General features: G+C 53.1%; 1 protein-coding gene across 6 annotated transcripts; it reads right to left on the bottom strand.

The window, feature by feature from the left end:
• Window positions 1–23,672, bottom strand: LRRC45 (leucine rich repeat containing 45). 6 transcript variants are annotated; one of them, XM_078610987.1, is made up of 17 exons: window positions 23,471–23,672; window positions 19,963–20,924; window positions 18,055–18,116; window positions 17,600–17,670; window positions 17,003–17,181; window positions 15,951–16,079; window positions 15,218–15,330; window positions 14,459–14,517; window positions 12,329–12,464; window positions 11,647–11,724; window positions 9,795–9,906; window positions 8,781–8,851; window positions 7,340–7,432; window positions 6,368–6,460; window positions 4,443–4,616; window positions 3,736–3,883; window positions 1–2,829 (listed from the first exon to the last, which is right to left on the bottom strand). In XM_078610987.1, exons 2-17 carry the CDS (start codon window positions 20,210–20,212, stop codon window positions 2,618–2,620), a joined length of 1,980 nt encoding a protein of 659 aa, XP_078467113.1. In that variant the 5' UTR covers window positions 20,213–20,924; window positions 23,471–23,672; the 3' UTR covers window positions 1–2,617. The 6 variants fall into 6 exon arrangements, with proteins under 6 accessions (XP_078467113.1, XP_078467110.1, XP_078467111.1 ...); XM_078610984.1 differs by having other exon boundaries at window positions 19,963–21,034; XM_078610985.1 differs by having other exon boundaries at window positions 23,448–23,672.
• Window positions 23,673–24,036: the final 364 nt, after the last annotated feature.

A 24,036-nucleotide genomic window follows, 5' to 3' on the forward strand; every position in this document is an offset into this window, starting at 1 on the left:
TTTTTTTGGAAAAGTAATGTTAAATTTAATTGAAAAAGATTTTCTTGTCAGAGGGAAAACAAAACTCATCACCATTGTTTACCAAGCCATTCATTCAAACACATTTAAGACAAAAATATCATCCAAATAATTTTTTTTGACAATTACCTTTTGATTCAATGTACAAAATAAGTCCTCGAATAAAAACAATTACATGCCCCCCAATCCTGGAGATAAAAAACCCACTGAAATCCGTACAAAAAAAACTTGTCCGCGTTGACAGCAAAACACCATTGGCCATGTTTTTGTGAACTTTAACCCCCTCGCAGTGATGGCAAGGTCTGGCCCAGCACAGACAAACTTCTCATTATTGCGTTGCCAAGCAGAGGCTGGTGGCTTTATTTGTGAGTGCAGTCGAACCCCAGAGGTATCCCCGGGGCAATGTTGGTGGGCCCTGAGAAATGGTAAACGCGGATAATGCAACACGTGTAAATTTGGCGACAAAATTAGCGAATGCGTGGATTCTCGCCGGTTCTAGTGTTGGCATAGTTCTGCGATGTGTTCGGTTTAAGGTACTGCGTGTTGTTGAGCGCGATGTATTAGTTGTGTATGTGTTGTTTACCAGTGTAGAACATCCAACTGCTTTTTTATTGCTTCTTTGAATACTGTATCTACTTGCCATCGTCTTTCTGTTCACGTGGCCGCTGAGTCACCAACCCTCGAACAAGTGAGGAGCGGCGACTCATTCCAAACCCAGCATGCCCATGTAAAGCCCTTTTTTTGCAAGCAGGGTGAATCTGCCCACGGGTAATCGATAGTTAATTATAACACTTAAGCATTGGAGGAGTGACATCACCACCGGCACATTCACTCAGCCATGCTGGTCAACAGCTGGAGCACGAGTCGGCAGGGCACGTGTTCCGGGTGATCAGCGATCTCATTCAACATCTTGATAAATCGATCAAGATGTTTAATCGAGCGAACCCAATTTCATTTACCCTGGTATCGACCAACTCTTGTCCATTTACACAGCAGTGCTGAGTGCAGATGACCGAGGCACGATTTGATCAACTGAGGCTACAATTTTTCTGAGAGGTTCAACCAGGACTCGTGGTGAGCTGGCCCGCCCACTTTATCATGACCACGCCCACTCAACCACTAGCCCCTTCAACAGTTGAGCGGCCTATTAGACTCTTTTAGATGTTGGCCCTACCTACTGCTCGTAGGCCCCACCCACTACCCAGGTAGCCACGCCTACTAACAAGGTAGCCCCGCCTTCTGCCCGCATCGTTCAGCATGAGGCCAGAACATTTAGAAACCGGCAACGAAACCAAGATGTTTGCAAATGTTTCAAGTGGACACTGAGAAATGACGTTCTGACACCACCGGGACCGTGTCGGCCAAGCCAATACATTTGGTAGCCCGACCTATTAAGCTGGTGATAGTCGGGGTTAGACTGGGCAACAAAAACAGGCAGGAATTTGCCCCGAGATCCATCCCTGGAGTCGGGAACGCCTCGTGTGCACTCGGTGGAGCCGAAATAATTTGGCGGCTGATTGAAGTTGAGATTGCGTCGTGCGCCAGTTCATGCAGTGACTTAATTTCCAGACCGCAGAACCCGGTCGCCATGGTGATTTGATAAGAGGACGTAAAAACAACGAGCAAACAGTGGGTCTGTTTGCCAAAGAAGAAACGATTGCCGCGTGGCCTGGCAACACCCACAGACCATTTCCGATAGCGGTCTCCTCCCAGCGTCCACCAGGTCCTGGCTACATCCGCCTACACAACCATGCCCATAAGCAGGGCCGTCTAAGGGGAAGTGGGGGTAGCGGGGCCCGGGGCCCCTACGCCGGTAGTACTACGTCTTGACGCCGTGATGTCGAGGTGCGGGGTGGGGGAGGTCGCCCCGATTCGCCGTACCCTGGGGACGGCTCTGCCTGTAAGAGTGGGCGGGGCCAGTGCGCAGGCGGTGCAACTGCACAGAGACCCACGGGCCTGAAGTAAGGGGGGGCAGGCGCTGGGCTACGAAGAGGCACTGTGGAGGAGGCAGCAGTGAAGGATGGTGGATCGCCGCACGAAAGTTTGTGAAACTCCCTTCCCGTGCGGCGTCGAGGAGGTTGCCGAACCCTGGCATGCCAGGAGAAGGCAGTACAGCAGGTGGACTTTATCGCCGTCTGTCCATCTGCACGGGGATCGAGTGTTGCCCCCTCGCATGGGTTTTTTCCGGGCGCTCCAGTCTCCCCGCGTATAAACACAACTCGTAGATAATTGGCGGAAAACGTCTTCAATAAACACCCAATGCAGGACCCTCCTCAAAAAGATTCGTACGACTTGGTGTGGCTTACCTGGATAAATAAGTAATTATCATTATTATTACATAGGAGTGGGGTAGGGGAGGGGGTGGTCAACTATTTAATTCCCATCATTCTTTTTGTATCGTTTGCTGTTGGAACTTGCTCACCTGCCCACACTGTACATCTGTGAAAAAGAGCTCCACAGCTCATCGGATTCCTCCGGCCTAAGTCAAAGATTACGATGATTCTGAATTCGCTGACACCAGGGCACAATGCTAACCACACGCTGCCACGCCAACCGCCTTTCGCCACGGGCGCCCCCGGCAAATTTGGCACAGGTGCGCTCAGGTGCGCGCGTGAGCACTGGCGGCGAGGGGCGACAGCGCCGGCGTGCCGTGCAGGTAGGTGAGCACGGCGGCCTGCAGCCCGCGTGCCCGCTGGGCCTCCTCCTCCCTGGCGCGCGTCGCCTCCGCCTCGCGAGCGCGCACGCTCTCACGCAGCGACGCGATCTCAGAGTCGCGGTCCCGCAAGCTCTCCCTGTGGCTGCTCGCCTGGCCTGGGTGGGGCGGGGCGGGGGAGAGAAGGCGACGCAGTTGTCGTTATTATTATTCTTCTTGGTTCTTTCGGTAAAGTCACGCAGAATGGAAATGATAAAATAGAAAATAAAAAACATTTATTTTATTATGTTTAATATTTATTTTTATTATTTTATTATTTCCATTCTACGGTAAAGTCACGTAGAATGGAAATAATAAAATAATAAAAATAAAACATTCTTTTTTAATGTATAATATTTATTTGTATTATTTTATTATTTCCATCCTACGTGACTTTACCGAAAGAACCAAGAAGATGAATCCCTGCAGTCACGAAAGCTTTAAATCGAAATCATTATTATTATTATTGCCGTGTCCTCCGGATGTTAAGATGTTCCGCAACATAATACGCGCCCTCCCCCACCCACCCATATCGCTCGCACACCTCCACCGCTTCTGTCACCGCGCAAGGGGGGCGGCCCCCATCCGCGGTGAGAGAAGCAACTGGCCGTGTCGGGTGGTGGAGGGTTACGACACATTTATAAATAACGCGATCTAAACCCAAAAACGTTGATTATGAATAATATTGGTCGCGAAAGCCTACGTGTTAAACTGAGAAGCAACTGAGCGCACGCAGACATTGATTGGAAACGCGACGCGGCACGCGTTGTTGGCTGGGAAAAAATAATCACCCCCCCCCCCACCCCGGAGTAACCAAGGGGTACGGCGAGGATGCTCGCAGCGACGGGTGGGTCAGCGTCGTTTGCGGGCTGTTTACAAGCGATCGGCCTCGTTGGGCCGCGGGCTGTACGACGTGAAGTTGTGGGGCCAGATCCGGCACGTGCGCCTCAGATTCCCTGCCGCCAGTTTCCCGGCCCGACCCGCGCCGAACCGGTTGCACCGCCACGAGCCGAGCGTTTCGTTGCCTTTGAGCTGTCGCTCCAGAGCGGCGATCTTCTCGCGCAGGCCCTCCTGGTGCGTCCTCTCCGCCTCCAGGTGTCCGATCTTCTCCTGCATCTCGAGCCGGACGCGTTGCACCTCCCCCGCCACCTCCTCCCGCTTCCCGGACAGCTCCTGCACAACCGAGCACGACGCCACCCGTCCCCCCCCCCCATTCGCGGTCAGAAACGATGCAGCCTCATCGCGGATTTAAGTCTGCGCACGGGCGGGCGAACGGCTCGGTTACAGGCCATTGTGAACCTCGTGAGACGGGAAGAGAGATAAAAACCCAGGCCCAGGGCTCAAACCCAGGCCTCACAGCAGGCAGGGCTAGGTGAGTGTCTCCGACACGGCCGTTGTGAATCCTCCTACCCACCCGGTCGCCTTTCGGCTCTCTCCGGCGCCACAGTTTTAGCAAAATACATTGAAGTCACAAGTTACCGTGGTGACGTACTGTAGATGCAAATGACCAATTCACCGTGCCTTGTGTAACCCACGTACAAATGAGCAACTACTTCGAGGTGCGCAATTCAGACTTGAAGTGCAAGTTACAATTGCGACGTGACTGCACGGTGCCGAAATCGCGCGTGCGATTTATAAATTGCGCGCGATTTATAAATTGAGCGCAATTTCGATTGCAGTCCAGATACCGCGCCCCCCCCCCCCGCCCCGTCACCGGACACGCGAGCCTCACATGGCTGAGCTCCTCGGCACGTCGCTTCAGCGCCTCCGCGTCGAGCAGGAGCCGAGCGTTCTTGGCGCCGGCGTCGGCGGCCGCCTGAGCGTGCTGGGCTGCGCGAGCTTCCGCTTCGTCACGAGCAAGGCCCAGCAGCCGGCACCGCTCCTCCAGCTGGGACGTGCGCTGGCGCTGTCACCGCGGCACAAGCGTCCGTCCGTCCGTACGTCAGCCAGGGGAGACGGCGCTTCATCACAGTAACAGTTCCAACGTTGATAATTGTTTTTTTACCCTTTTATCTGGCAACAAAACTGACACCTTTTTTACGAGGAGTCGTGTTTGCATAGACCACAATACCTGCAGTCATAATACAAACAAAAAACATAACTCTGATAATGTATGCACTGTCCTTGAAGTTGATTGGTCCACACCCGAGACAGCTTCCCTTAGAGCCTAGTCTCACATGGTGTTGGACCAGATGACGCCAAAAGGCGCACATCATCAGAGTTGTGTTTTTTGTTTGCATTATGACTGCAGGTATTGTGGTCTATGCAAACATGACTCCTTGTAAAAAAAGGTGTCAGTTTTGTTGCCAGATAAAAGGGTAAAAAAGCAATTATAATTTTTTTTTACTGGAAAATGAGGTACCAAAGGGGTTCCAACGTTGTTCACCGAGTGTGGCGAGTGTGCGACTGTGGTTGTCCAGAGCGGACCGTGACAACGTGTAACGACGCAACGGCGATCCACAAATACGAAGGAGACATCACGGCGATACACGACTCCGCTGCTCCTGACGCGGTTGTCTCGCTTGACCACCTGAATGTGAAATTGTAGTCGTCGCTCTGCTTCTACATCAGCCGTACGAAAGAAGAGGAAGAAGCGAGTGTGTCGCACAGCCTGGATGAGTTGTTCACTCAGGCGTGAGAATCTATTCGCATGATCAACCTCCACCGTTTAGCCCTGCCCACCCTGTCATGTACCCCGCCCCCTGTCATGTAGCGCCGCCCCCCGTCATGTAGCTCCGCCCCCCGTCATGTAGCTCCGCCCCGTCGTGTAGCTCCACCCCCCGTCATGTAGCCCCGCCCCCCGTCATGTAGCCCCGCCCCCTGTAACTCCACAGCTCTTTCCTGTAACATCACCCCTCTTTCCTGTAGCTCCGCTCCCTGTCATGGAGCTCCACTCCTCTTTCATATGGCCCCACCCCCCTGTCTCGTAGCTCCGCCCCACAAGGCAATGCAAGCCAGGGCCACGCTCACCACCTGCAGTGTTGGCCTGACTGCGGAGAGAGGACAGCGACGCGGCCGGCTGCCGAGTGGAGGCTAAATAAACATATTTGTTATTGCGTCATCGCAGCCTCACAAGCTTTTTGAACTCCACCGCAGATCATTCGCGAGAAGGGGGCCAGAACACCGACGCAGAGAATCGAGCTCGCCCCCCCCCCCCCCCACCACCAACTCCCCCTCACCTCCCACCAGGCATTCATCTTCTTGGTTCTTTCGGTAAAGTCACGTAGAATGGAAATAATAAAATAATACAAATAAAACATCATAAAATAATTCTCACGACATTTCGGCCACAACGCAAGCAGCCGTCCTCAGGTGGAGAACAGGTCTGTTTATTATTTTATTATCTCCATTCTACGTGACGTTACCGAAAGAACCAAGAAGATGAATCCCTGCAGTCACGAAAGCTTTACATCGAAAAATCCCACCAGGTAGTTCAGGCCAGCGGAGCAGAAGCAGCAGACCGTCTGCGCAAGCAATGCATCGCCAAAGCGACGCTTCAATGGGGCGACGCTTCCAAGTCCTGTACGAACAACCGAGGAGGTTCATCGGCGGAGAGGGCCTCGCGAAACGGCGTCCTCCGCTCGTGGTGCCAACGCCGAACCCCCGCCCCCCCCCTACGCCGAGCGATCCCACGACACCTCGGCGCTCTCCTCTCACCTCCTCGTGACGCGCCTGGCTCCGCGCCTTCGCGAGCTCCTCCTCGGCCCGCGCTCGCTCCGTCACGAGCGCCGCCCGGGCCTGGCACAGGTCCTGCGTCGTCGGCACACCCACGAGGTCGCTCGGCGTTAGAGGCAGGGTCGCCACGATGCGGCGATGTTTACGATGCGGCGATGTTATGATGCGGCGATGTTACGATGCGGCAATGCGTCGATGCAATGATGCTGTAATGCGTCGATGCTGCGACACGTCGTACTTTATAACAATATCTGGCACCTTCTTGGTTCTTTCGGTAAAGTCACGTAGAAGGGAAATAATGAAATAATAAAAATAAAACATAATAAAATACAATAGCCGTCCTGCTTGCGTTGTGGCCGAAACGTCGTGAGAATTGTATTTTATTATGTTTGTTTTTATTATTTTATTATTTCCCTTCTACGCGACTTTACCGAAAGAACCAAGAAGATGAATGCCTGCAGTCACGAAAGCTTGAAATCGAAATATCTGGCACGTGCGAATCGTCCGTTTTGTTTCAGGCAATTATCGTTGCGCGTAGAAAATAATTCACAATCTTTTTTTCCCCGGACAATGTTTATAGAAATAACAAAAGCAGTTCGCAATAGCTGTTATCCATTCAATCGGTGCTTTGCAAACGACTTCCGGAGGAATTGATGACGTGGTGTTTAAGTGACAGCATTATCGTAGTTCATGTAACGGCAGCTTCATGCTGAGAAAACTTCAGTAGAATAACTTTATCCATGCTGGGAGTACGGCAAAGTGCAAAATTACAGAGATATAGCAAACTGATGTTGCGATAACAACACTGTGAAAAGTTATCGCGTGTCGGATTACGTCGATAAAATTTGATATCGCGAGACTTGACATTGTATGGCATTGCGCAATCCGATGTCGGAACGGATCGCGTTCAACTGACACCGCCGGAAACCCAAACGCTCACGGAACGACCCGGACCTCCTCCAGCGCCAAGCGGGTGTTCTCCAGCCTCTGGACGCGCTCCTGCAGACACCGCTCCGACTCGGACAGGTGGCGGCTCATGTGCTCCACCTGAGGGCCGAGGGTGGGTGCGTGCCGCGCGGGCGGCACGGAGGACACGGTCGTCACTAGGGACGACACGGTCGCTACGGACGAGACGGTCGCTACGGACGACACGGACAGGACGGACGGCACCCTAACTACGCACGACACGGTCACTACGGACGACACGGTCACTGCAGGCGTGTGACACGCCTGTAGTGACGTTGGGGCACAGATCGCCACAGGAGGGAAGCTGCAACAGGACTAGGAGGGAAGCTGCAACAGGGCTAGGAGGGAAGCTGCAGCAGGGCTAGGAGGGAAGCTGCAACAGGGCTAGGAGGGAAGCTGCAGCAGGGCTAGGAAGGAAGCTGCAGCAGGGCTAGGAAGGAAGCTGCAACAGGGCTAGGAGGGAAGCTGCAACAGGGCTAGGAGGGAAGCTGCAACAGGGCTAGGAGGGAAGCTGCAACAGGGCTAGGAGGGAAGCTGCAACAGGGCTAGGAGGGAAGCTGCAACAGGACTAGCAGGGAAGCTGCAACAGGACTAGGAGGGAAGCTGCAACAGGGCTAGGAGGGAAGCTGCAACAGGGCTAGGAGGGAAGCTGCAACAGGACTAGCAGAGAAGCTGCAACAGGGCTAGGTCGCCCCTCCAGATTATCACGGTTGGCTACGTGTGGTGCGACGTACATACAGACACATTCGTCCATAAACCGACAACAGCACGAAGAGAGGCCAGAGAGGTAGTGCGGCCCGTGTGCTGTGAAGAAGGGCCACTGCCCGAAACGTCGGCCATGGTATACTTTTCTTTTTAAGTTCCCACGCGGTATTACGGACGAATGTGTTGAGTGTTGTTGCTGTTGTTCACTGCGTTTGTGCACCACTGCCAACGCACCTCCGATTTCCCCGCACCTCCGATTAGCACGTATGGTGCTCAAGTAGTTCAACGTACGTACAGGTTGTGTGCCCAAAGAACACAGCCATCGCTTTCTTGGTTCTTTCGGTAAAGTCACGTAGAAGAGAAGTAATAAAATAATAAAAATAAAACATAATAAAATAATATATTTATTATGTTTTCTTTTTATTATGTTTTATTTTTATTATTTTATTACTTCCCTTCTACGTGACTTTACCGAAAGAACCAAGAAGATGAATCCCTGCAGTCACGAAAGCTTTAAATCGAAAAATACAGCCATCACTGTTAACTCGGGTTTCCCAATTTGGCAAAATTTCCGTGCTGTACAAATAGAAAAAAAATCTGACTCTCACATAATGAACACCTGTCCGTGGCACTGCGTCGTTAAGCGACGGCCGATAGAATCGCGGGAAGATACGTGATTTGCATTCTTTTGAACGCAAAAGCAAAGAGAACGTTGTGCCGTCACCTCTTTTTGACGAAGGCTTTCGGCGTCTTCAAGGCTCTGCTTGAATCGCTTCTTCTCCTCCTCGACGCGCTCTGTAACACGCGGCGCGACGCCGCTCAGTTTACGTTCCCCGGGCAACGGCCCATCGGCCCGTCGGCCACAACCACTGAACACTGCCGGGTCCACGGAATCCACGGGTGACGTGGATACCCGACGCACAAGGGGAGATTCAAAGACCCCTCTCTCTCTGTGTGTGCGACTGCCGCTACAAACTCCAAACCGTTGACCACGTGACCTTGCGCTGCCCCAAATATTTATTTGAAGTCGGTGGGTGGGTGAGTGAGTGGGTGACGAGTGGGTGGTGTAGCGGTTAGCGCTGCGCTACTAACCCGGCGACCAGAGTTCAATTCCCGCTCACGGCCAACACCGGTGACGATTATCTGAACCGGTGTTGGGCCTCCCCTAGTTCGAGTCAGCCTCAAATGATTACCTGGTGCGGTGTGGAAACATCACTACTGGGGAGACAAAGGCGGTCGGGCGTGGTGCTGGCCACCCATCCCCTCGTGTGCCGTGCCGGCTTTTATAGATGCTTGCTAACAGCACTTGCCCCAACAGTCTGTTAAGGCTATACGGGGGATCTTTGCCTTTGTTTGAGTGGGTAGAGTGGGTATATCTGCAATTCACCAACTCTCAGACGAAGCAACTAAATCGCTTACCAGCCGCGCTTCACTGGCCTCACGAAACCATCACTCGTCAAGGTGGACGGTGGGCATGGGTCAGCGTCGAGCTGAAACCCCGAGTTCGAATCCGGGCAGCCAACCGTGATCTAAAGCGTACTTCTTAAATGTGAGTGAACCCGATGGTCTCAGCCTGGGCCACCGATGACATTCAATCACGTGTTCCTCTTAAATCCTCAACAGCGGAGACGTTGAAACGTTGTGTTTCGGTTGAATGACGCGGGCGCGATGCACACGGCCGCCTGCCCGGGCGCAGGTGGTCAGTGGGGCGGAGGCGGAGCGGGGTGCGGTGGCTCACCCTCGGCCTGCGTGACGCGGAGGCGCAGGTCGGCAGCGCTGTGAGTCAGGTCCTGCTTCAGCTGGAAGATCTGCTCCTGCTGCACGTGGCACCTGCGCTCCAGCTCGGCTGCCTGCGGCGCAAAGGGAGACGGCCACGCGGGGAGGGCTCCAGCCGCGTGCGAGGTTCGAGTAGTGGAGTGAGTGGAGTGAGTGGAGTGAGTGGAGTGAGTGGTGTGAGTGGAGTAGTGTAGTAGAGTGAGTGGAGTGAGTGGAGTGAGTGAATGGAGTGAGTGGTGTGAGTGGTGTGAGTGGGGTGAGTGGTGTGGTGGAGTGAGTGGAGTGAGTGGTGTGAGTGGGGTGAGTGGTGTGAGTGGAGTGAGTGGTGTGAGTGGGGTGAGTGGTGTGAGTGGAGTGAGTGGAGTGAGTGGTGTGAGTGAATGGAGTGAGTGGAGTGAGTGGTGTGAGTGGGGTGAGTGGTGTGAGTGGGGTGAGTGGTGTGAGTGGGGTGAGTGGTGTGAGTGGAGTGAGTGGAGTGAGTGGAGTGAGTGGAGTGAGTGAATGGAGTGAGTGGTGTGAGTGGGGTGAGTGGTGTGGTGGAGTGAGTGGAGTGAGTGGTGTGAGTGGGGTGAGTGGTGTGAGTGGAGTGAGTGGTGTGAGTGGGGTGAGTGGTGTGAGTGGAGTGAGTGGAGTGAGTGGTGTGAGTGGAGTAGTGTAGTAGAGTGAGTGGAGTGAGTGGAGTGAGTGAATGGAGTGAGTGGTGTGAGTGGAGTGAGTGGTGTGAGTGGGGTGAGTGGTGTGGTGGAGTGAGTGGAGTGGTAGAGTGGTGTAGTGAGTGGAGTGAGTGGAGTGAGTGGAGTGGAGTAGTGAGTGGAGTGGTAGAGTGGTGGAATAGTGGAGTGAGTGGAGTGAGTGGAGTACATCCTTCGGGTGATCAGGGGTTTACTTTGGTGGCTCCCCGGTTGTGTGGCTTTCCGAGAATATTGCTATCTTTAGGTCTCGACTAAAAACACGTCTTTATGACAGAGCAGCTTTCTTCTCATCGTTTCCCGTTGCTCTCTGACCTTTAATCTACCACCCGGCTGCTTCTTCCGTTTCCTTTGATCATCCTCACGCATGGCGCTACGAGACGATCGTTGTTGTGAACGTGTGAGACAATCGGTACGAACCATCATGGTTGTTCCATTGGAACCTCATTTGCCAGTAAAAAATATGATAATTGTTTTTTTACCCTTTTATCTGGCAACAAAACTGACACCTTTTTTTTACAAGGAGTCATGTTTGCATAGACCACAATACCTGCAGTCATAATGCAAACAAAAAACACAACTCTGATAATGTATGCACTGTCCTTGAAGTTGATTGGTCCACACCCGAGACAGCTTCCCTTAGAGCCTAGTCTCACATGGTGTTGGACCAGATTATCAGAGTTATGTTTTTTGTTTGCATTATGACTGCAGGTATTGTGGTCTATGCAAACATGACTCCTTGTAAAAAAGGTGTCAGTTTTGTTGCCAGATAGAAGGGTAAAAAACCAATTATCATCATGGTTGTTGTTGTTGTAGATTTTAAGCTTTCGTGACTGCAAGTATTCATATTCTTGTGTTGCCTCCGAAACGTCGTGATTTTTATTTTATTTTTATTTTACTTTTATGAATTTTAATTTTTCACCTACGTGACTTTACCGAAAAAACCTAAGAATATGTTGTTGTTAGGTTTTTTCGGTAAAGTCACGTAGGTAAAAAATTAAAATTCATAAAAGTAAAATAAAAATAAAATAAAAATCACGACGTTTCGGAGAATATGTTGTTGTTGTGTTTATTGGGGGTTGGGGGGGGGTTGCTCTGGGGCCCGGTGATCGGTGTGCCACTCACCTTGTGCTGGAGCTCGATGTTGTTCTCCCGCGCTGTGCTCAGCTCCGCTTGCAGCTTTCCTTCCCTGTGGCTCCATTCCTGCGGGGCCGAAAGCACCTTTAGCGCATCGCAAAATGTTTCCTCCCCCCCCCCCCCCCTTCGCTTCCGAGTGTTTTGAGCAGAGCTCTGATGAATGTGCCCAGTTTTCAGTGGGGTCCGTCCCAAACAACGCAACTTTACACCAAGCTTTGTTCATACTATACTGTTAGTTTTTTCGGTAAAGTCACGTAGGTAAAAAATGAAATTAAAATTAATAAAAGTATTACTTTACCGAAAAAACTAAGAGCATGAATCCTTGCAGTCACGAAAGCTTCAAATCTAGAATTTGTTCATACTGCATCATCTGGATGAGACTCATTGTGCCCCCCCCCACCCCGCTTATGGACGGCACCAGATTCGGCGGCAGCGGTGCCACGGCCGTTGCCGCCCTCGCCAGCGCTGCCCTCACCAGCACTGCCCTCACCAGCACTGCCCTCGCCAGCGCTGCCCTCGCCAGCGCTGCCCTCACCAGCGCTGCCCTCACCAGCGCTGCCCTCACCAGCGCTGCCCTCACCAGCGCTGCCCTCACCAGCGCTGCCCTCACCAGCACTGCCCTCGCCAGCGCTGCCCTCGCCAGCGCTGCCCTCGCCAGCGCTGCCCTCACCTGGCGTTCCCGCGCCAGCGTGTGCGCGTACGTCTTCTTCGCCGTCACCCTCTCGTCGTCGGTGCGTCGCAGCAGCTCGCTGAGCTCGCGCACACGATGCTCCCCGAGCTTCGCGTTGGCTTCCGACGTCTGCAGCCTGTGGTGAGCGAGCGGGCGGGTGGGCGAGTGAGCGAGCGAGCGAAGTGGGTGGTTGAGCGAGGGAGTGAACAAGTGAGCAGGCAAGCGAGCAGGCGGCCCAGTCAGCAAGTGAGCGATCGGGCGGGTGGGTAAGCAGGAGAGCGAACAAGTGAGCGAGCGAGTGAGTGGGTGGTCGGGTAAGCGAGCGAGCGATCGGATGGGTGAGTGAGTGAATGAGTGAGTGAGCGAGCAAGTGAGTGAGCGAGCAAGTGAGTGAGCGAGCAAGTGAGTGAGCGAGCAAGTGAGTGAGCGAGCAAGTGAGTGAGCGAGCAAGTGAGTGAGCGAGCAAGTGAGTGAGCGAGCAAGTGAGTGAGCGAGCAAGTGAGTGAGCGAGCAAGTGAGTGAGCGAGCAAGTGAGTGAGCGAGCAAGTGAGTGAGCGAGCAAGTGAGTGAGCGAGCAAGTGAGTGAGCGAGTAAGTGAGTAAGCGAGTGGGCGGGCCAACGGAAGGACGGACGGACTTCATGCAATAACGTGCTCGATCTTAGTTGGGAGTGGAAAAGTCTTCAAAAGAAGTTGTAATCTCGGCAGGAGTGTCGGGATCTGTCCACGAAACAGGGAAAGGGAGAGGAAGACGGAGAGAGAGCGTAGGAGAGCGTAGGAGAGCGATACACACTCGCCTGGCCGTAAGCGCGTCGACAGCGGACTTTCTCTCGTCCAAGGCGCTGTGGAGCTGACCGAGGCGAGACACGGAAGTCCTGATCGCGGGAGATGATGGGGGGAGGGGTGAGGATCACCGAGACATATTCACCGCTTCTCCCTTAACCTCATTTCCACTGGGCAACCGAGCCAGCCCGGCACAGGTCAGGACGCTCAAGGTTGCTTTTCCACTGCAGAAGCCGAGCCGTGCAGCCCGGTTGCAGGCCAGGTGCCAAGTTACCTTGTTGCCGCACAGGGGCAGCTGGCACTGGGGGTGCCCTTTCAAACCGCGAGGGCGAGATGGTAACTATCTCTACTGGTATTCAGGAGGCCGTGGGTTCGATCCCAGCCCTGCCGCCTGTATATTTGGAGTCTACATATGTGTTTCTCCCCGTGGTCGCGTGGATTTTTATCAGGGTCCTCCGGTTTTTCCCTCCGCGTTTAGAATCAACGTGCGTTCAGAGTATTTGGCTGCTATCAATTTCCACGCGATAAGTCACTTCATTGAGCTATAATTCGTGGCCAGGTCGCTTCTTAAAAAGAGCTAGATAGCTCAGTGGCCCTTAGCTGGTAAAATAAAAAATAGTTTAGTCCGAGTTTAAACGTTTGAGATGTGTAAGTCACCTCGCTCACGTATAGACGCAACGGGCGCAAGGCAGGGCGCTCTATCCGAAACAAACCATTGCAAAGTTGTGAGCGGTCACGGGTTATGTGTCTCGTGCTCCGTGGGATATCAACAGGCTCGCACAAAACGCGCTGCACTCAAATCCACCCACGTTCTCCTGTCGTTTGTGGATTTTTTGCGCGGAAAAAAAACGAAGGCTGAAAAGTGCGCAAAGAAGCGCAGGGGAGAGGCTACGGCGGTGAACACGCGTGGAGTTACAAGAGGGAGGTGAACACACGGCAGGTGAACACACGGGAGGTGAACAGAGAGATGAACACGTGGGAGGTGAACAGAGAGATGAACACACGAGGGAGGTGAACACACAGGTTCGACACGTGGTCACCATGCCAACAGGCAGGCAGCGTGAGCGGCGTTGGGCAGGACGCAGCACGCGGAGGGAACGCTGCAGAGAGGACTGCCGCCAGGACCGTGAGACATGGCCCAGGCTTGGTGAAGACCTCATCCAGCAGTGGATTGGTCGTGGCTGAGGATGGTGATGATGGTCACGACTACACCGAGGGGCTCTGATCGAGACTGGTTACGTGTCACTGCGGGTCTCGATCAAAGGCAAAGATCCCCCGTATAGCCCTAAAAAGAGTGTAGGAGCAAGTGCTGTTAGCAATCACACGCACACAGTTGCACGCTCGCTCACCTGTTAGACCGAGCCATCTCTTGCTTCTGCCTCTCAATGGTGTCCATCAGGTCCAGGAACTGAAAAAAGAATGTAGTTAATTTCACAATCGTTTAAATATATACAGATAGTCCCCGAGTTACAATGGTCCGACATTCGATATTTCGATCTTACGATGGCGATAGCAATACGACAAAATTGTTAAATATTTTAAATTTCGCGCGGCAGGCAAACATCAGTCGCACGAGCAGCAGTAGTGTCAGCAGCATCAGCAACAATATCAGCAAGCGTGGACAGTAGTGGCAGCAGCATCAGCATCATCAGCAAGCGTGGACAGTAGCGGCAGCAGCATCAGCATCAGCAAGCGTGGACAGTAGCGGCATCAGCAACATCATCAGCAAGCGTGGACAGTAGCGGCAGCAGCAGCAGCAACAACATCGGCATCAGCAACATCATCAGCAAGCGTGGACAGTAGCGGCAGCAGCAGCAGCAACAACATCAGCATCAGCAACATCATCAGCAAGCGTGGACAGTAGCGGCGGCAGCATCAGCAACATCATCAGCATCAGCAACATCATCAGCATCAGCAACATCATCAGCAAGCGTGGACAGTAGCGGCGGCAGCATCAGCAACATCATCAGCATCAGCAACATCATCAGCAAGCGTGAACAGTAGCGGCGGCAGCATCAGCAACATCATCAGCATCAGCAACATCATCAGCATCAGCAACATCATCAGCAAGCGTGGACACTAGCGGCGGCAGCAGGCCGGAGCAGCACCTGCTTCTTGTGCTCGTGCTGCAGGTGTCCGATCTCGCGCGTCAGCACCTGCGTGCGTCCCTGGGCCTCGCGCGCGCTGGCGTTGCGCTCCGCCGTGCGGCACACCGCCTGCTCTGCACCGCCACACGACGTCATCGCACACGACAGGAGGGTACCATTACAATGTGGTTTAGCACGAGGGCGGGGGGGGTGAGGGGCACCGGCGGTCTTGACCGGGGGGGGGGGGGTCAACAAACGAAGCGAGGCTGGGTAACGTTGTCTCTACAGGGATGGAAAATTGAGAATGGCCCACGGTGCAATTGAGGTAGGAAGTGGTGGTGCAAGGGGCAGTGTCGGTGCAAGGGGCAGTATCGGTGCAGGGGGCAGTATCGTTGCAAGGGGCAGTATCGGTGCAGGGGGCAGTATCGTTGCAAGGGGCAGTATCGTTGCAAGGGGCAGTATCGTTGCAAGGGGCAGTATCGGTGCAAGGGGCAGTCTCGATGCAGGGGGCAGTATCGGTGCAAGGGGCAGTATCGTTGCAAGGGGCAGTATCGGTGCAAGGGGCAGTATCGTTGCAAGGGGCAGTATCGTTGCAAGGGGCAGTATCGGTGCAAGGGGCAGTATCGTTGCAAGGGGCAGTATCAGTGCAAGAGGCAGTATCGGTGCAAGCGGCAATATCGGTGCAAGCGGCAGTATCGGTGCAAGCGGCAGTATCGGTGCAGGGGGCAGCAGTGGCGGTGGCGCCGCTCGGTACCCATGGCCTTGATGACGTCGCTGGGGATGTTGTTGCCGGCCGCTTCGAGCCGCACGAGCGCGCGGTTCTGCAGGAGGCCCTCGAGCAGCGCGCGGCCTCCCAGCAGCCCCAGGTTGTTCCAGCGCAGGTCTGGGGGTTCACGGCCGACACACACAAACCCGTGTGTCGGGCCATGGTGGCGGCGGTGGTGGCGATGGTGGTGGTGATGGTGGTGGGAGCGATGGTGACGATGGTGGTGGTGACGATGGTAGTGACGATGGTGACGATGGTAGTGGCGATGGTGGCGATGGTAGTGGCGATGGTAGTGGCGATGGTGGTGGGAGTGATGGTGACAATGGTGGTGGTGAAGATGGTAGTGGCGATGGTAGTGACGTGGTAGTGGCGATGGTGGCGATGGTGGTGGGAGCGATGGTGGCGATGGTAGTGGCGATGGTGACGATGGTGGTGGCTATGATGGCGGTGATGGTGGCGATGGTGGTGGTGATGGTGGTGGTGATGGTGGTGGTGATGGTGGTCATGGTGGTAGTTATGGTGGTGATGGTGGTGGGAGCGATGGTGACGATGGTGGTGGTGACGATGGTAGTGACGATGGTGACGATGGTAGTGGCGATGGTGGCGATGGTAGTGGCGATGGTAGTGGCGATGGTGGTGGGAGCGATGGTGACAATGGTGGTGGTGAAGATGGTAGTGGCGATGGTAGTGACGTGGTAGTGGCGATGGTGGCGATGGTGGTGGGAGCGATGGTGGCGATGGTAGTGGCGATGGTGACGATGGTGGTGGCTATGATGGCGGTGATGGTGGCGATGGTGGTGGTGATGGTGGTGGTGGTGATGGTGGTGATGGTGGTAGTTATGGTGGTGGTGATGGTGGTGGTGATGGTGGTGATGGTGGTAGTTATGGTGGTGATGGTGGTGGGAGCGATGGTGACGATGGTGGTGGTGACAATGGTAGTGGCAATGGTGGCGATGGTGGTGGTGATAGTGGCGATGGTGGAGATGGTGGTGATGACGGTGGTGTTGGTGACGGTTGTGATAGTGGTGGTGGGGCCTCACCGAGCTCCTGCAGGGTCCCGTTTCGCCGCAGGGCCGTGGCGATGTCGCCGGCGCCACGAGCGTCGATCTGGTTGTTGCGGAGGTCGAGCTGCGCGAGCGAGGAGTTGACCCCGAGGGACTCGGCGAGCAGCGAGAAGCTCGCGTCCGACACGCCCAGCGAGTTCCACTCGAGGATCAGCCTGAGAGCGTGCGAACGCGCGCGTTACAACAGCATGGGTGAACTTCTTTCGCACCCTACGTAGCCAACCGTGCTAATCAAGAGGTGCGGGGCAAGGACAACAAACTAAACATCAAAAGCAGTTCATCTGCCTGGTTCTTTCGGTAAAGTCACGTAGAAAGGAAGTAATAAAATAATAAAAATAAAACATAATATATTATATTATTATATTATTATTATTTTATTACTTCCCTTCTACGTGACTTTACCGAAAGAACCAAGAAGACGAATCCCTGCAGTCACGAAAGCTTTAAATCGAAAATCAAAAGCAGTTGTCAAGAAATTAGTTTTGAATCTCGATTAAAAAGTGCATAGCTGCGGTGGCTTCCTAATGCTGGAAGCAAGAGCGTTCCTGACGGACGTTCGTGTGCATCCCTCACCGCTGGATGCTGCCGTTCTGTCGCAGGAGCTTGGCCAAGGCCTCGGCTCCCCTGGCTCGGAGGTTGTTCCCCTGTGTGACGCAGCGGCACGCGCGAGACACGGGTCAGCCTGGAAGCGGGTTTCGCGAGTGGACTGATGACGATGGTGATGATGGTGGTGATGGTGGTGATGATGATGATGATGGTGGTGGTGGTGGTGATGATGATGATGATGGTGGTGGTGGTGATGATGATGATGATGGTGGTGGTGGTGGTGATGATGATGGTGGTGGTGGTGGTGATGATGATGATGGTGGTGGTGGTGGTGGTGATGATGATGGTGGTGGTGGTGGTGATGATGATGATGGTGGTGGTGATGATGATGATGGTGGTGGTGGTGGTGATGATGATGATGATGGTGGTGGTGGTGGTGATGATGGTGGTGGTGGTGGTAACGAGATGAGAGTGGCTGTCACCTTCAGGTCCAGCACTCGCACCCTCACGTTGGAGCAGAGGCCCTGGACCAACGCCGCCGCTCCTGCACGCACGCAAGAACCGCACCGCCCATCGATCGATTGTTCCTTCCATCCACGAGTAGCAGCGAGGCGCTATCAACGCACGATCGATGGCATCTCGCGACGGCCGCTCATGATTCCTCGTTACGCACCCGCGTGCGTTTTTACCTTCAGGAGGCTCCGAGGACTCCGTGTGGCTTTGCTGCATAAAGCAGTAACTCAGTGTCACTATTATTATTATTCGTATCAGAATCTGTATTAATCTTGGAGAAATCCGATGACACATGAAGCTCTTTTTCACAGAAGTCCAGTAGGGGTGGGTAATAAAGTTGCAACAAACAATGTCAAAAACGATAGCAGTGCAAAGGTATAGGAAAGGTAAGCAAATCGCTAAAAATATAAATAAAAAGTACGTAAGTTCAAATTTCATAAGTACACCAAATCCCAAGCTTGGGCAGGGCAGAAAAATAGCAAACAGTCCCAGACCACACCAAGACAGCACGCAGTCCCTCAATAAAATTGCACGTAAAATATATAACTATTGATACATGGGTAATCTGGTGTCCCGTAATCGAGCGACGCTGTAGCCCAGGGTGTTTAGTTTGTTGTCCTTCGCCGCACCTCCGATGAGCACGGCTAACTACGTATGGTGCAAAAGAATATGATAATTGTTTTTTTTTTACCCTTCTATCTGGCAACAAAACTGACACCTTTTTTACAAGGAGTCATGTTTGCATAGACCACAATACCTGCAGCCATAATGCAAACAAAAAACACAACTCTGATAATATATGCACTGTCCTTGAAGTTCATTGGTCCACACCCAAGACAGCTTTCCTTAGAGCCTAGTCTCACATGGGTTGGACCAGATGACGCCAAAAGGCGCACAACTCAAAGACAATGCACCATCAGAGTATGAGAGCTCGGGGTAAGCATTTACACCATTGGAACCTCATTTGCCAGTAAAAGAATTGCATTATGGCTGCAGGTATTGTGGTCTATGCAAACATGACTCCTTGTAAAAAAAGGTATCAGTTTTGTTGCCAGATAGAAGGGTAAAAAAAAACGATTATCGTATTTTTTTTACTGGCAAATGAGGTTCCAATGGTGGTGCGAAAGAAGTTCAACATACATACAAAACTATAAAAATGTTTACCAGGTAAGGTCCACTGAGTTGCGTAGCTCTTTCCCAGAAGCGACCTGGCCACAAATGATAGCTCAACGAAGTGGCTTATCATCACGTGGGAATTTATAGCAGCCAAACACTCGAAACGCACGTTGTTGATTCTAAATGTGGAGGGAAAAACCGGAAGACCCGGAGAAAAATCCACACAACCACGGGGAAATGGAGAGAGACATGCAGCCCTCCAAATATACAGCAGCAGCAGGCGTCAGGGTCGGGATTGAACCCACGACCTCCTGTATACCAGGCGAGGTAGTTAACATCTTCTAGCCACCGTGATGATGATGAGAGAGACACGCAAACTACAAATATACAGCAGCAGGCGTCAGGGTCGGGATCGAACCCACGACCTCCTGTATACCAGGCGAGGTAGTTAACATCTCCTAGCCACCCTGATGATGATGAGAGAGACACTCAAACTCCAAATATACAGCAAGCGTCAGGGTCGGGATCGAACTCACGACCTCCTGTATACCAGGCGAGGTAGTTAACATCTCCTAGCCACCGTGATGATGATGAGAGAGACACTCAAACTCCAAATATACAGCAGCAGGCGTCAGGGTCGGGCTCGAACCCACGACCTCCTGCACACCAGGCGAGGTAGTCACCATCTCCGAGCCACCGTGGTAGCGCCCGGTAGTACATGACGTGAGAGGGGCAAAGCCCGCCGCGTCGCCCGCACCCACCCTCCTCGCTGAGCATGCAGTCGGCGAGCGACAGCTCCGCGAACAGGGAGTCGTCGGCGAGCGCTCGTCCCAGCACGGCGCAGGAGTCGGCCGGGACGCCTTGCCCGGCCAGGTCGAGGCGAGCTCCGTCCGAGTCACCGCCGCCGCCTTGGCTCGCACCGTCCTCCCGCATCTGCCTCAGCACGCAGTCCAGCGGCTCCTGGCGCCCCTCGGTGCACAGCGCCACGTAGAGGCGCCGCAGGGCGTCCATCGTCGCCGTTGTCGTTGTTGTCGTTACCGCTCACGTCTCTCCCTCTCCTCTCACTCACTCTCTCTCCCCTTACTCTCTGACTCTCTCTCCTCTCACTCACTCTCCTCTTTCACTCCCCTTACTCTCTCTCTCCCCTTACTCTCTGACTCTCTCTCCTCTCACTCACTCTCCTCTTTCACTCCCCTTACTCTCTCACTCCCCTTACTCTCTCTCTCTCTCCTCTCACTCACTCTCCTCTTTCACTCCCCTTACTCTCTCTCTCTCCTCTCACTCACTCTCCTCTTTCACTCCCCTTACTCTCTCACTCCCCTTACTCTCTCTCTCTCTCCTCTCAGTCACTCTCCTCTTTCACTCCCCTTACTCTCTCTCACTCTCTCTCTCCCCTTACTGTCTCTCTCCTCTCACTCACTCTCCTCTTTCACTTCCCTTTCTCTCTCTCTCCTCTCTCTCTCTCCTCTCTCTCTCTCTCCTCTTTCACTCCCCTTACTCTCTCTCTCTCACTCTCTCTCACTCTCTCTCTCCCCTTACTCTCTCTCCCCTTACTGTCTCTCTCCTCTCTCTCTCTCCTCTTTCACTCCCCTTACTCTCTCTCCCCTCACTCTCTCTCTCCTCTCACTCTCTCTCCTCTCTGTTGGACGCCCGGCCTGATTGTCCACCACCACCGCCGCTGCGTCGCCCACACGCCCGCCAGGTAGCTGCTACCTGTGCATCCCTAACAACATCATTGCATACCCGTCAATCCCTTACCAGCGCCCTACCTTATTACAGACCAACTTAGACCTTATTGGTCACCCCGTGCCCTTATTCATCTCAACGTTCATCCTACAAAGTCCCATGACAAGGAGAGAAACACAATCAAATTGACAAATCATTTGTTTGCCCGCATTAAAACGGCCGTACGCCGTATGGACCTGAAAATTTAATTTCCCTGTACAAGAATCCGGGGTAAACCATATGGGTGGACAGGTATGTCGTTGCGAAACAAAAAAAACAAAAGTAAAATAGAAATAAAATAAAAATCATTTGTGACTTGTATTAAATAAAATAAAAATTAAATAAAAATCAATTGTGATTTTTTATTTTACTTTCATTAATTTTATTTTTTTTACCTACGTGACTTTACCGAAAAAACCTAAGAATATGAATCCTTGCAGTCACGAAAGCTTCAAATAAAAAAAAACAATGCCAACGAGATAGGAAAAACCCCAGGCAAGGTTGCGGTACACTGTTACAATTCTAACGAGATGTACAGCCCTCGTGTCGAATCACTGCTCTATGAGGGCCTCCCCCACGCCGTTCCGAGTCACGTGGGCTGTCGTTCGACCGCACTTGGCCACGTTGGTCGGAGGAACACTGCGGGCACCGTACACTCGACAGAGGTCGCAAACGGGTTTTGATTCCTTACCCGTATCCGTACCCGGCCGCACCAGGGTCGCAAATGGGTACCCGTACTCGTACCCGGCCGGGTACGGGTACCCGTTCCCTACCCGTACCCTACCCGAAATGATTGACAAACGGTTACTCACCAGTGACTCACGGCCTACCCGTACCCGTACCCGGCCGCACCAGGGTCGCAAACGGCTACCCGTACCCGGCCGGGTACAGGTAGCCGTTCCCTACCCGTACCCGTACCCTATCCGAAATGAGTGACAAACGGTTACTCACCAGTGACTCACGGCCTACCCGTACCCGTACCCGGCCGCACCAGGGTCGCAAACGGGTACCCGTACCCAGCCTGGTACGGGTAGCCGGGTATCGGGTAGGGTACGGGTATCGGGTACCCGATTGCGACCTCTGACACTCGACCTCTGTACGGCGTTACCATGGCTGGGGTGCCCCCCACTTGGTTCGATGTCGTCGAATCGCCCCCACGCCCCCCCAAATATCTCGTTTACCTCCTGAGGTCGCGGTGTTCACACGCCGTGGCGGAGAGCCCAGAGTCGTTTAACTCGCTCGCTGCTGCTGCTGCCCCCCTCGCCCGCGTCAACGCCGCGCCACGACTCGTCGCGAACCACGCCGTTTCCATAGCGCCGCTCCTCCTACCCACCCACCCACCTCCCCAAATTTCAACATCCCTCTCTTCATAATCCCAGCGGGCATCACCGCCCGTACGGAGGCAAATTTCCACGTCCCTCTCTGCTCATCCCAGCGGGCATCATCGTCCGTACGAAGGTCAATTTAAACATCCCTTAATTCTAGATTTGAAGCTTTCGTGACTGCAAGGATTCATATTCTTAGGTTTTTTTTCGGTAAAGTCACGTAGGTAAAACATTAAAATTAATAAAAGTAAAATAAAATAAAATTCACGACGTTTCGGAGGCAACACAAGCTTCCGTCTTCAGGTGGAACCGTCACAGCCACGACAGCTGTATCAAGTAAATGAGAGATTTCAGGAGCTACCACTCCGTTTATATAATGGTTGGAGAGGGGGGAAGGGCCAAGTACAGCACACTTTTTATTCATATGTAAAGGTGAGGCTCATAATCCTAGCGGGTATCACCGCCCGTACGGAGGCCAATTTAAACATCCCTCTCTGCTCATCCCAGTGGACATCACCGTCCGTACGAAGGGGCCTGTAGCCACCGCACGCCATCGCCGTTCCCCTCCCCCCAACCCCGCTCTCCGCCCTCGCCAACCTGCACTGACCCAGCGTGGTGAAGTATGGTCAAAACAAAGCCCAGGCGCCAAGATCGAAACAAGCTCGCTCGCTATGATCTGGAGCCGGTGGAGGAGCAGCGGTTTGCCGACTGCGATGTGAGCCCGGCGACTTCGAGTCGGATTGCCGAGCGCGAACATCAGTGGCGAGTCGTTCGGAATCAAGAGAGGGCTCGGAGTGTGTGTCTGGCAGGGGTGTGATTGCCCATCGCCACGTAAATAACCTCTTGTTGTTGTTGTAACAGCTCTCTCGCTGGTTCAGCAGGGACGCTGCTGGATTATTATTTTTTTTCCTACCTGAGGACGACCGCTTGTGTTGCGATCGAAACGTCGTGATAGATAATTTTTTGTTTTGTTTAATTTTTCTACCTACGTGACTTTACGAAAGCTTCAAATCAAGAGGGGTATAAGAGTTAAGAGTTGTTTGGGTTGGAGGTTAGCGCGAGTGTGTGGCTTGCAAGTTAGTTAGAGGCGTAAAAAAATGTGCGTTCAACTTCTTTCGCACCGTACGTAGCCCAGCGTGCTCATCGGAGGTGCGGATAACAAACTAAACACCCCACCCCCCAAACACAACCCTCACCGTCTGCGCGTCTCGGCCCTCACCAAGCCGGGCGTAGTCGACGAACGTCCTGACGTGTGGCCACGCGCCAAACCTCTGCACGAGTCACGAGAGAAACTCGTTGCTCGCCATGCGAACGTGGAGTTGCCAGAGAGGGAAGAGACGGCGACTTCCCCAACTGCGTTTCACGTGGTCCTGCGCCTGTGCCCGGACAGTCAGCTGTTTCCGGTTGTAACGGACGTGCCGAGTGACGCACTTCCGGGGGTTCCCTCGTGGGCGGTGAGAGGGGATTCCCCCGGCCCGGCACGACCCGGCCAGCCCCAACACCGCGTGGAAAAATGACAACAATTTCTTTATATTCTTGGTTCTTTCGGTAAAGTCACGTAGAAGGGAAATAATGAAATGAAATAAATATAAAAAACAAATTAAAATGCTTTATTGTTTTAATACAATAATATAAATATAAAAAACATTTTTTATTGTTTTAATAAAATAATATAAATATAAAAAATGTAATTTTTGTTTTGTTTTATATTTATATTTTTATTATTTCCCTTCTACGTGACTTTACCGAAAGAACCAAGAATATGAATCCCTGCAGTCACGAAAG

Source organism: Lampetra planeri, chromosome 35, assembly GCF_965212315.1.
Source record: "Lampetra planeri chromosome 35, kcLamPlan1.2.h2, whole genome shotgun sequence".
NCBI classification, from domain to species: Eukaryota; Metazoa; Chordata; class Hyperoartia; order Petromyzontiformes; family Petromyzontidae; genus Lampetra; species Lampetra planeri.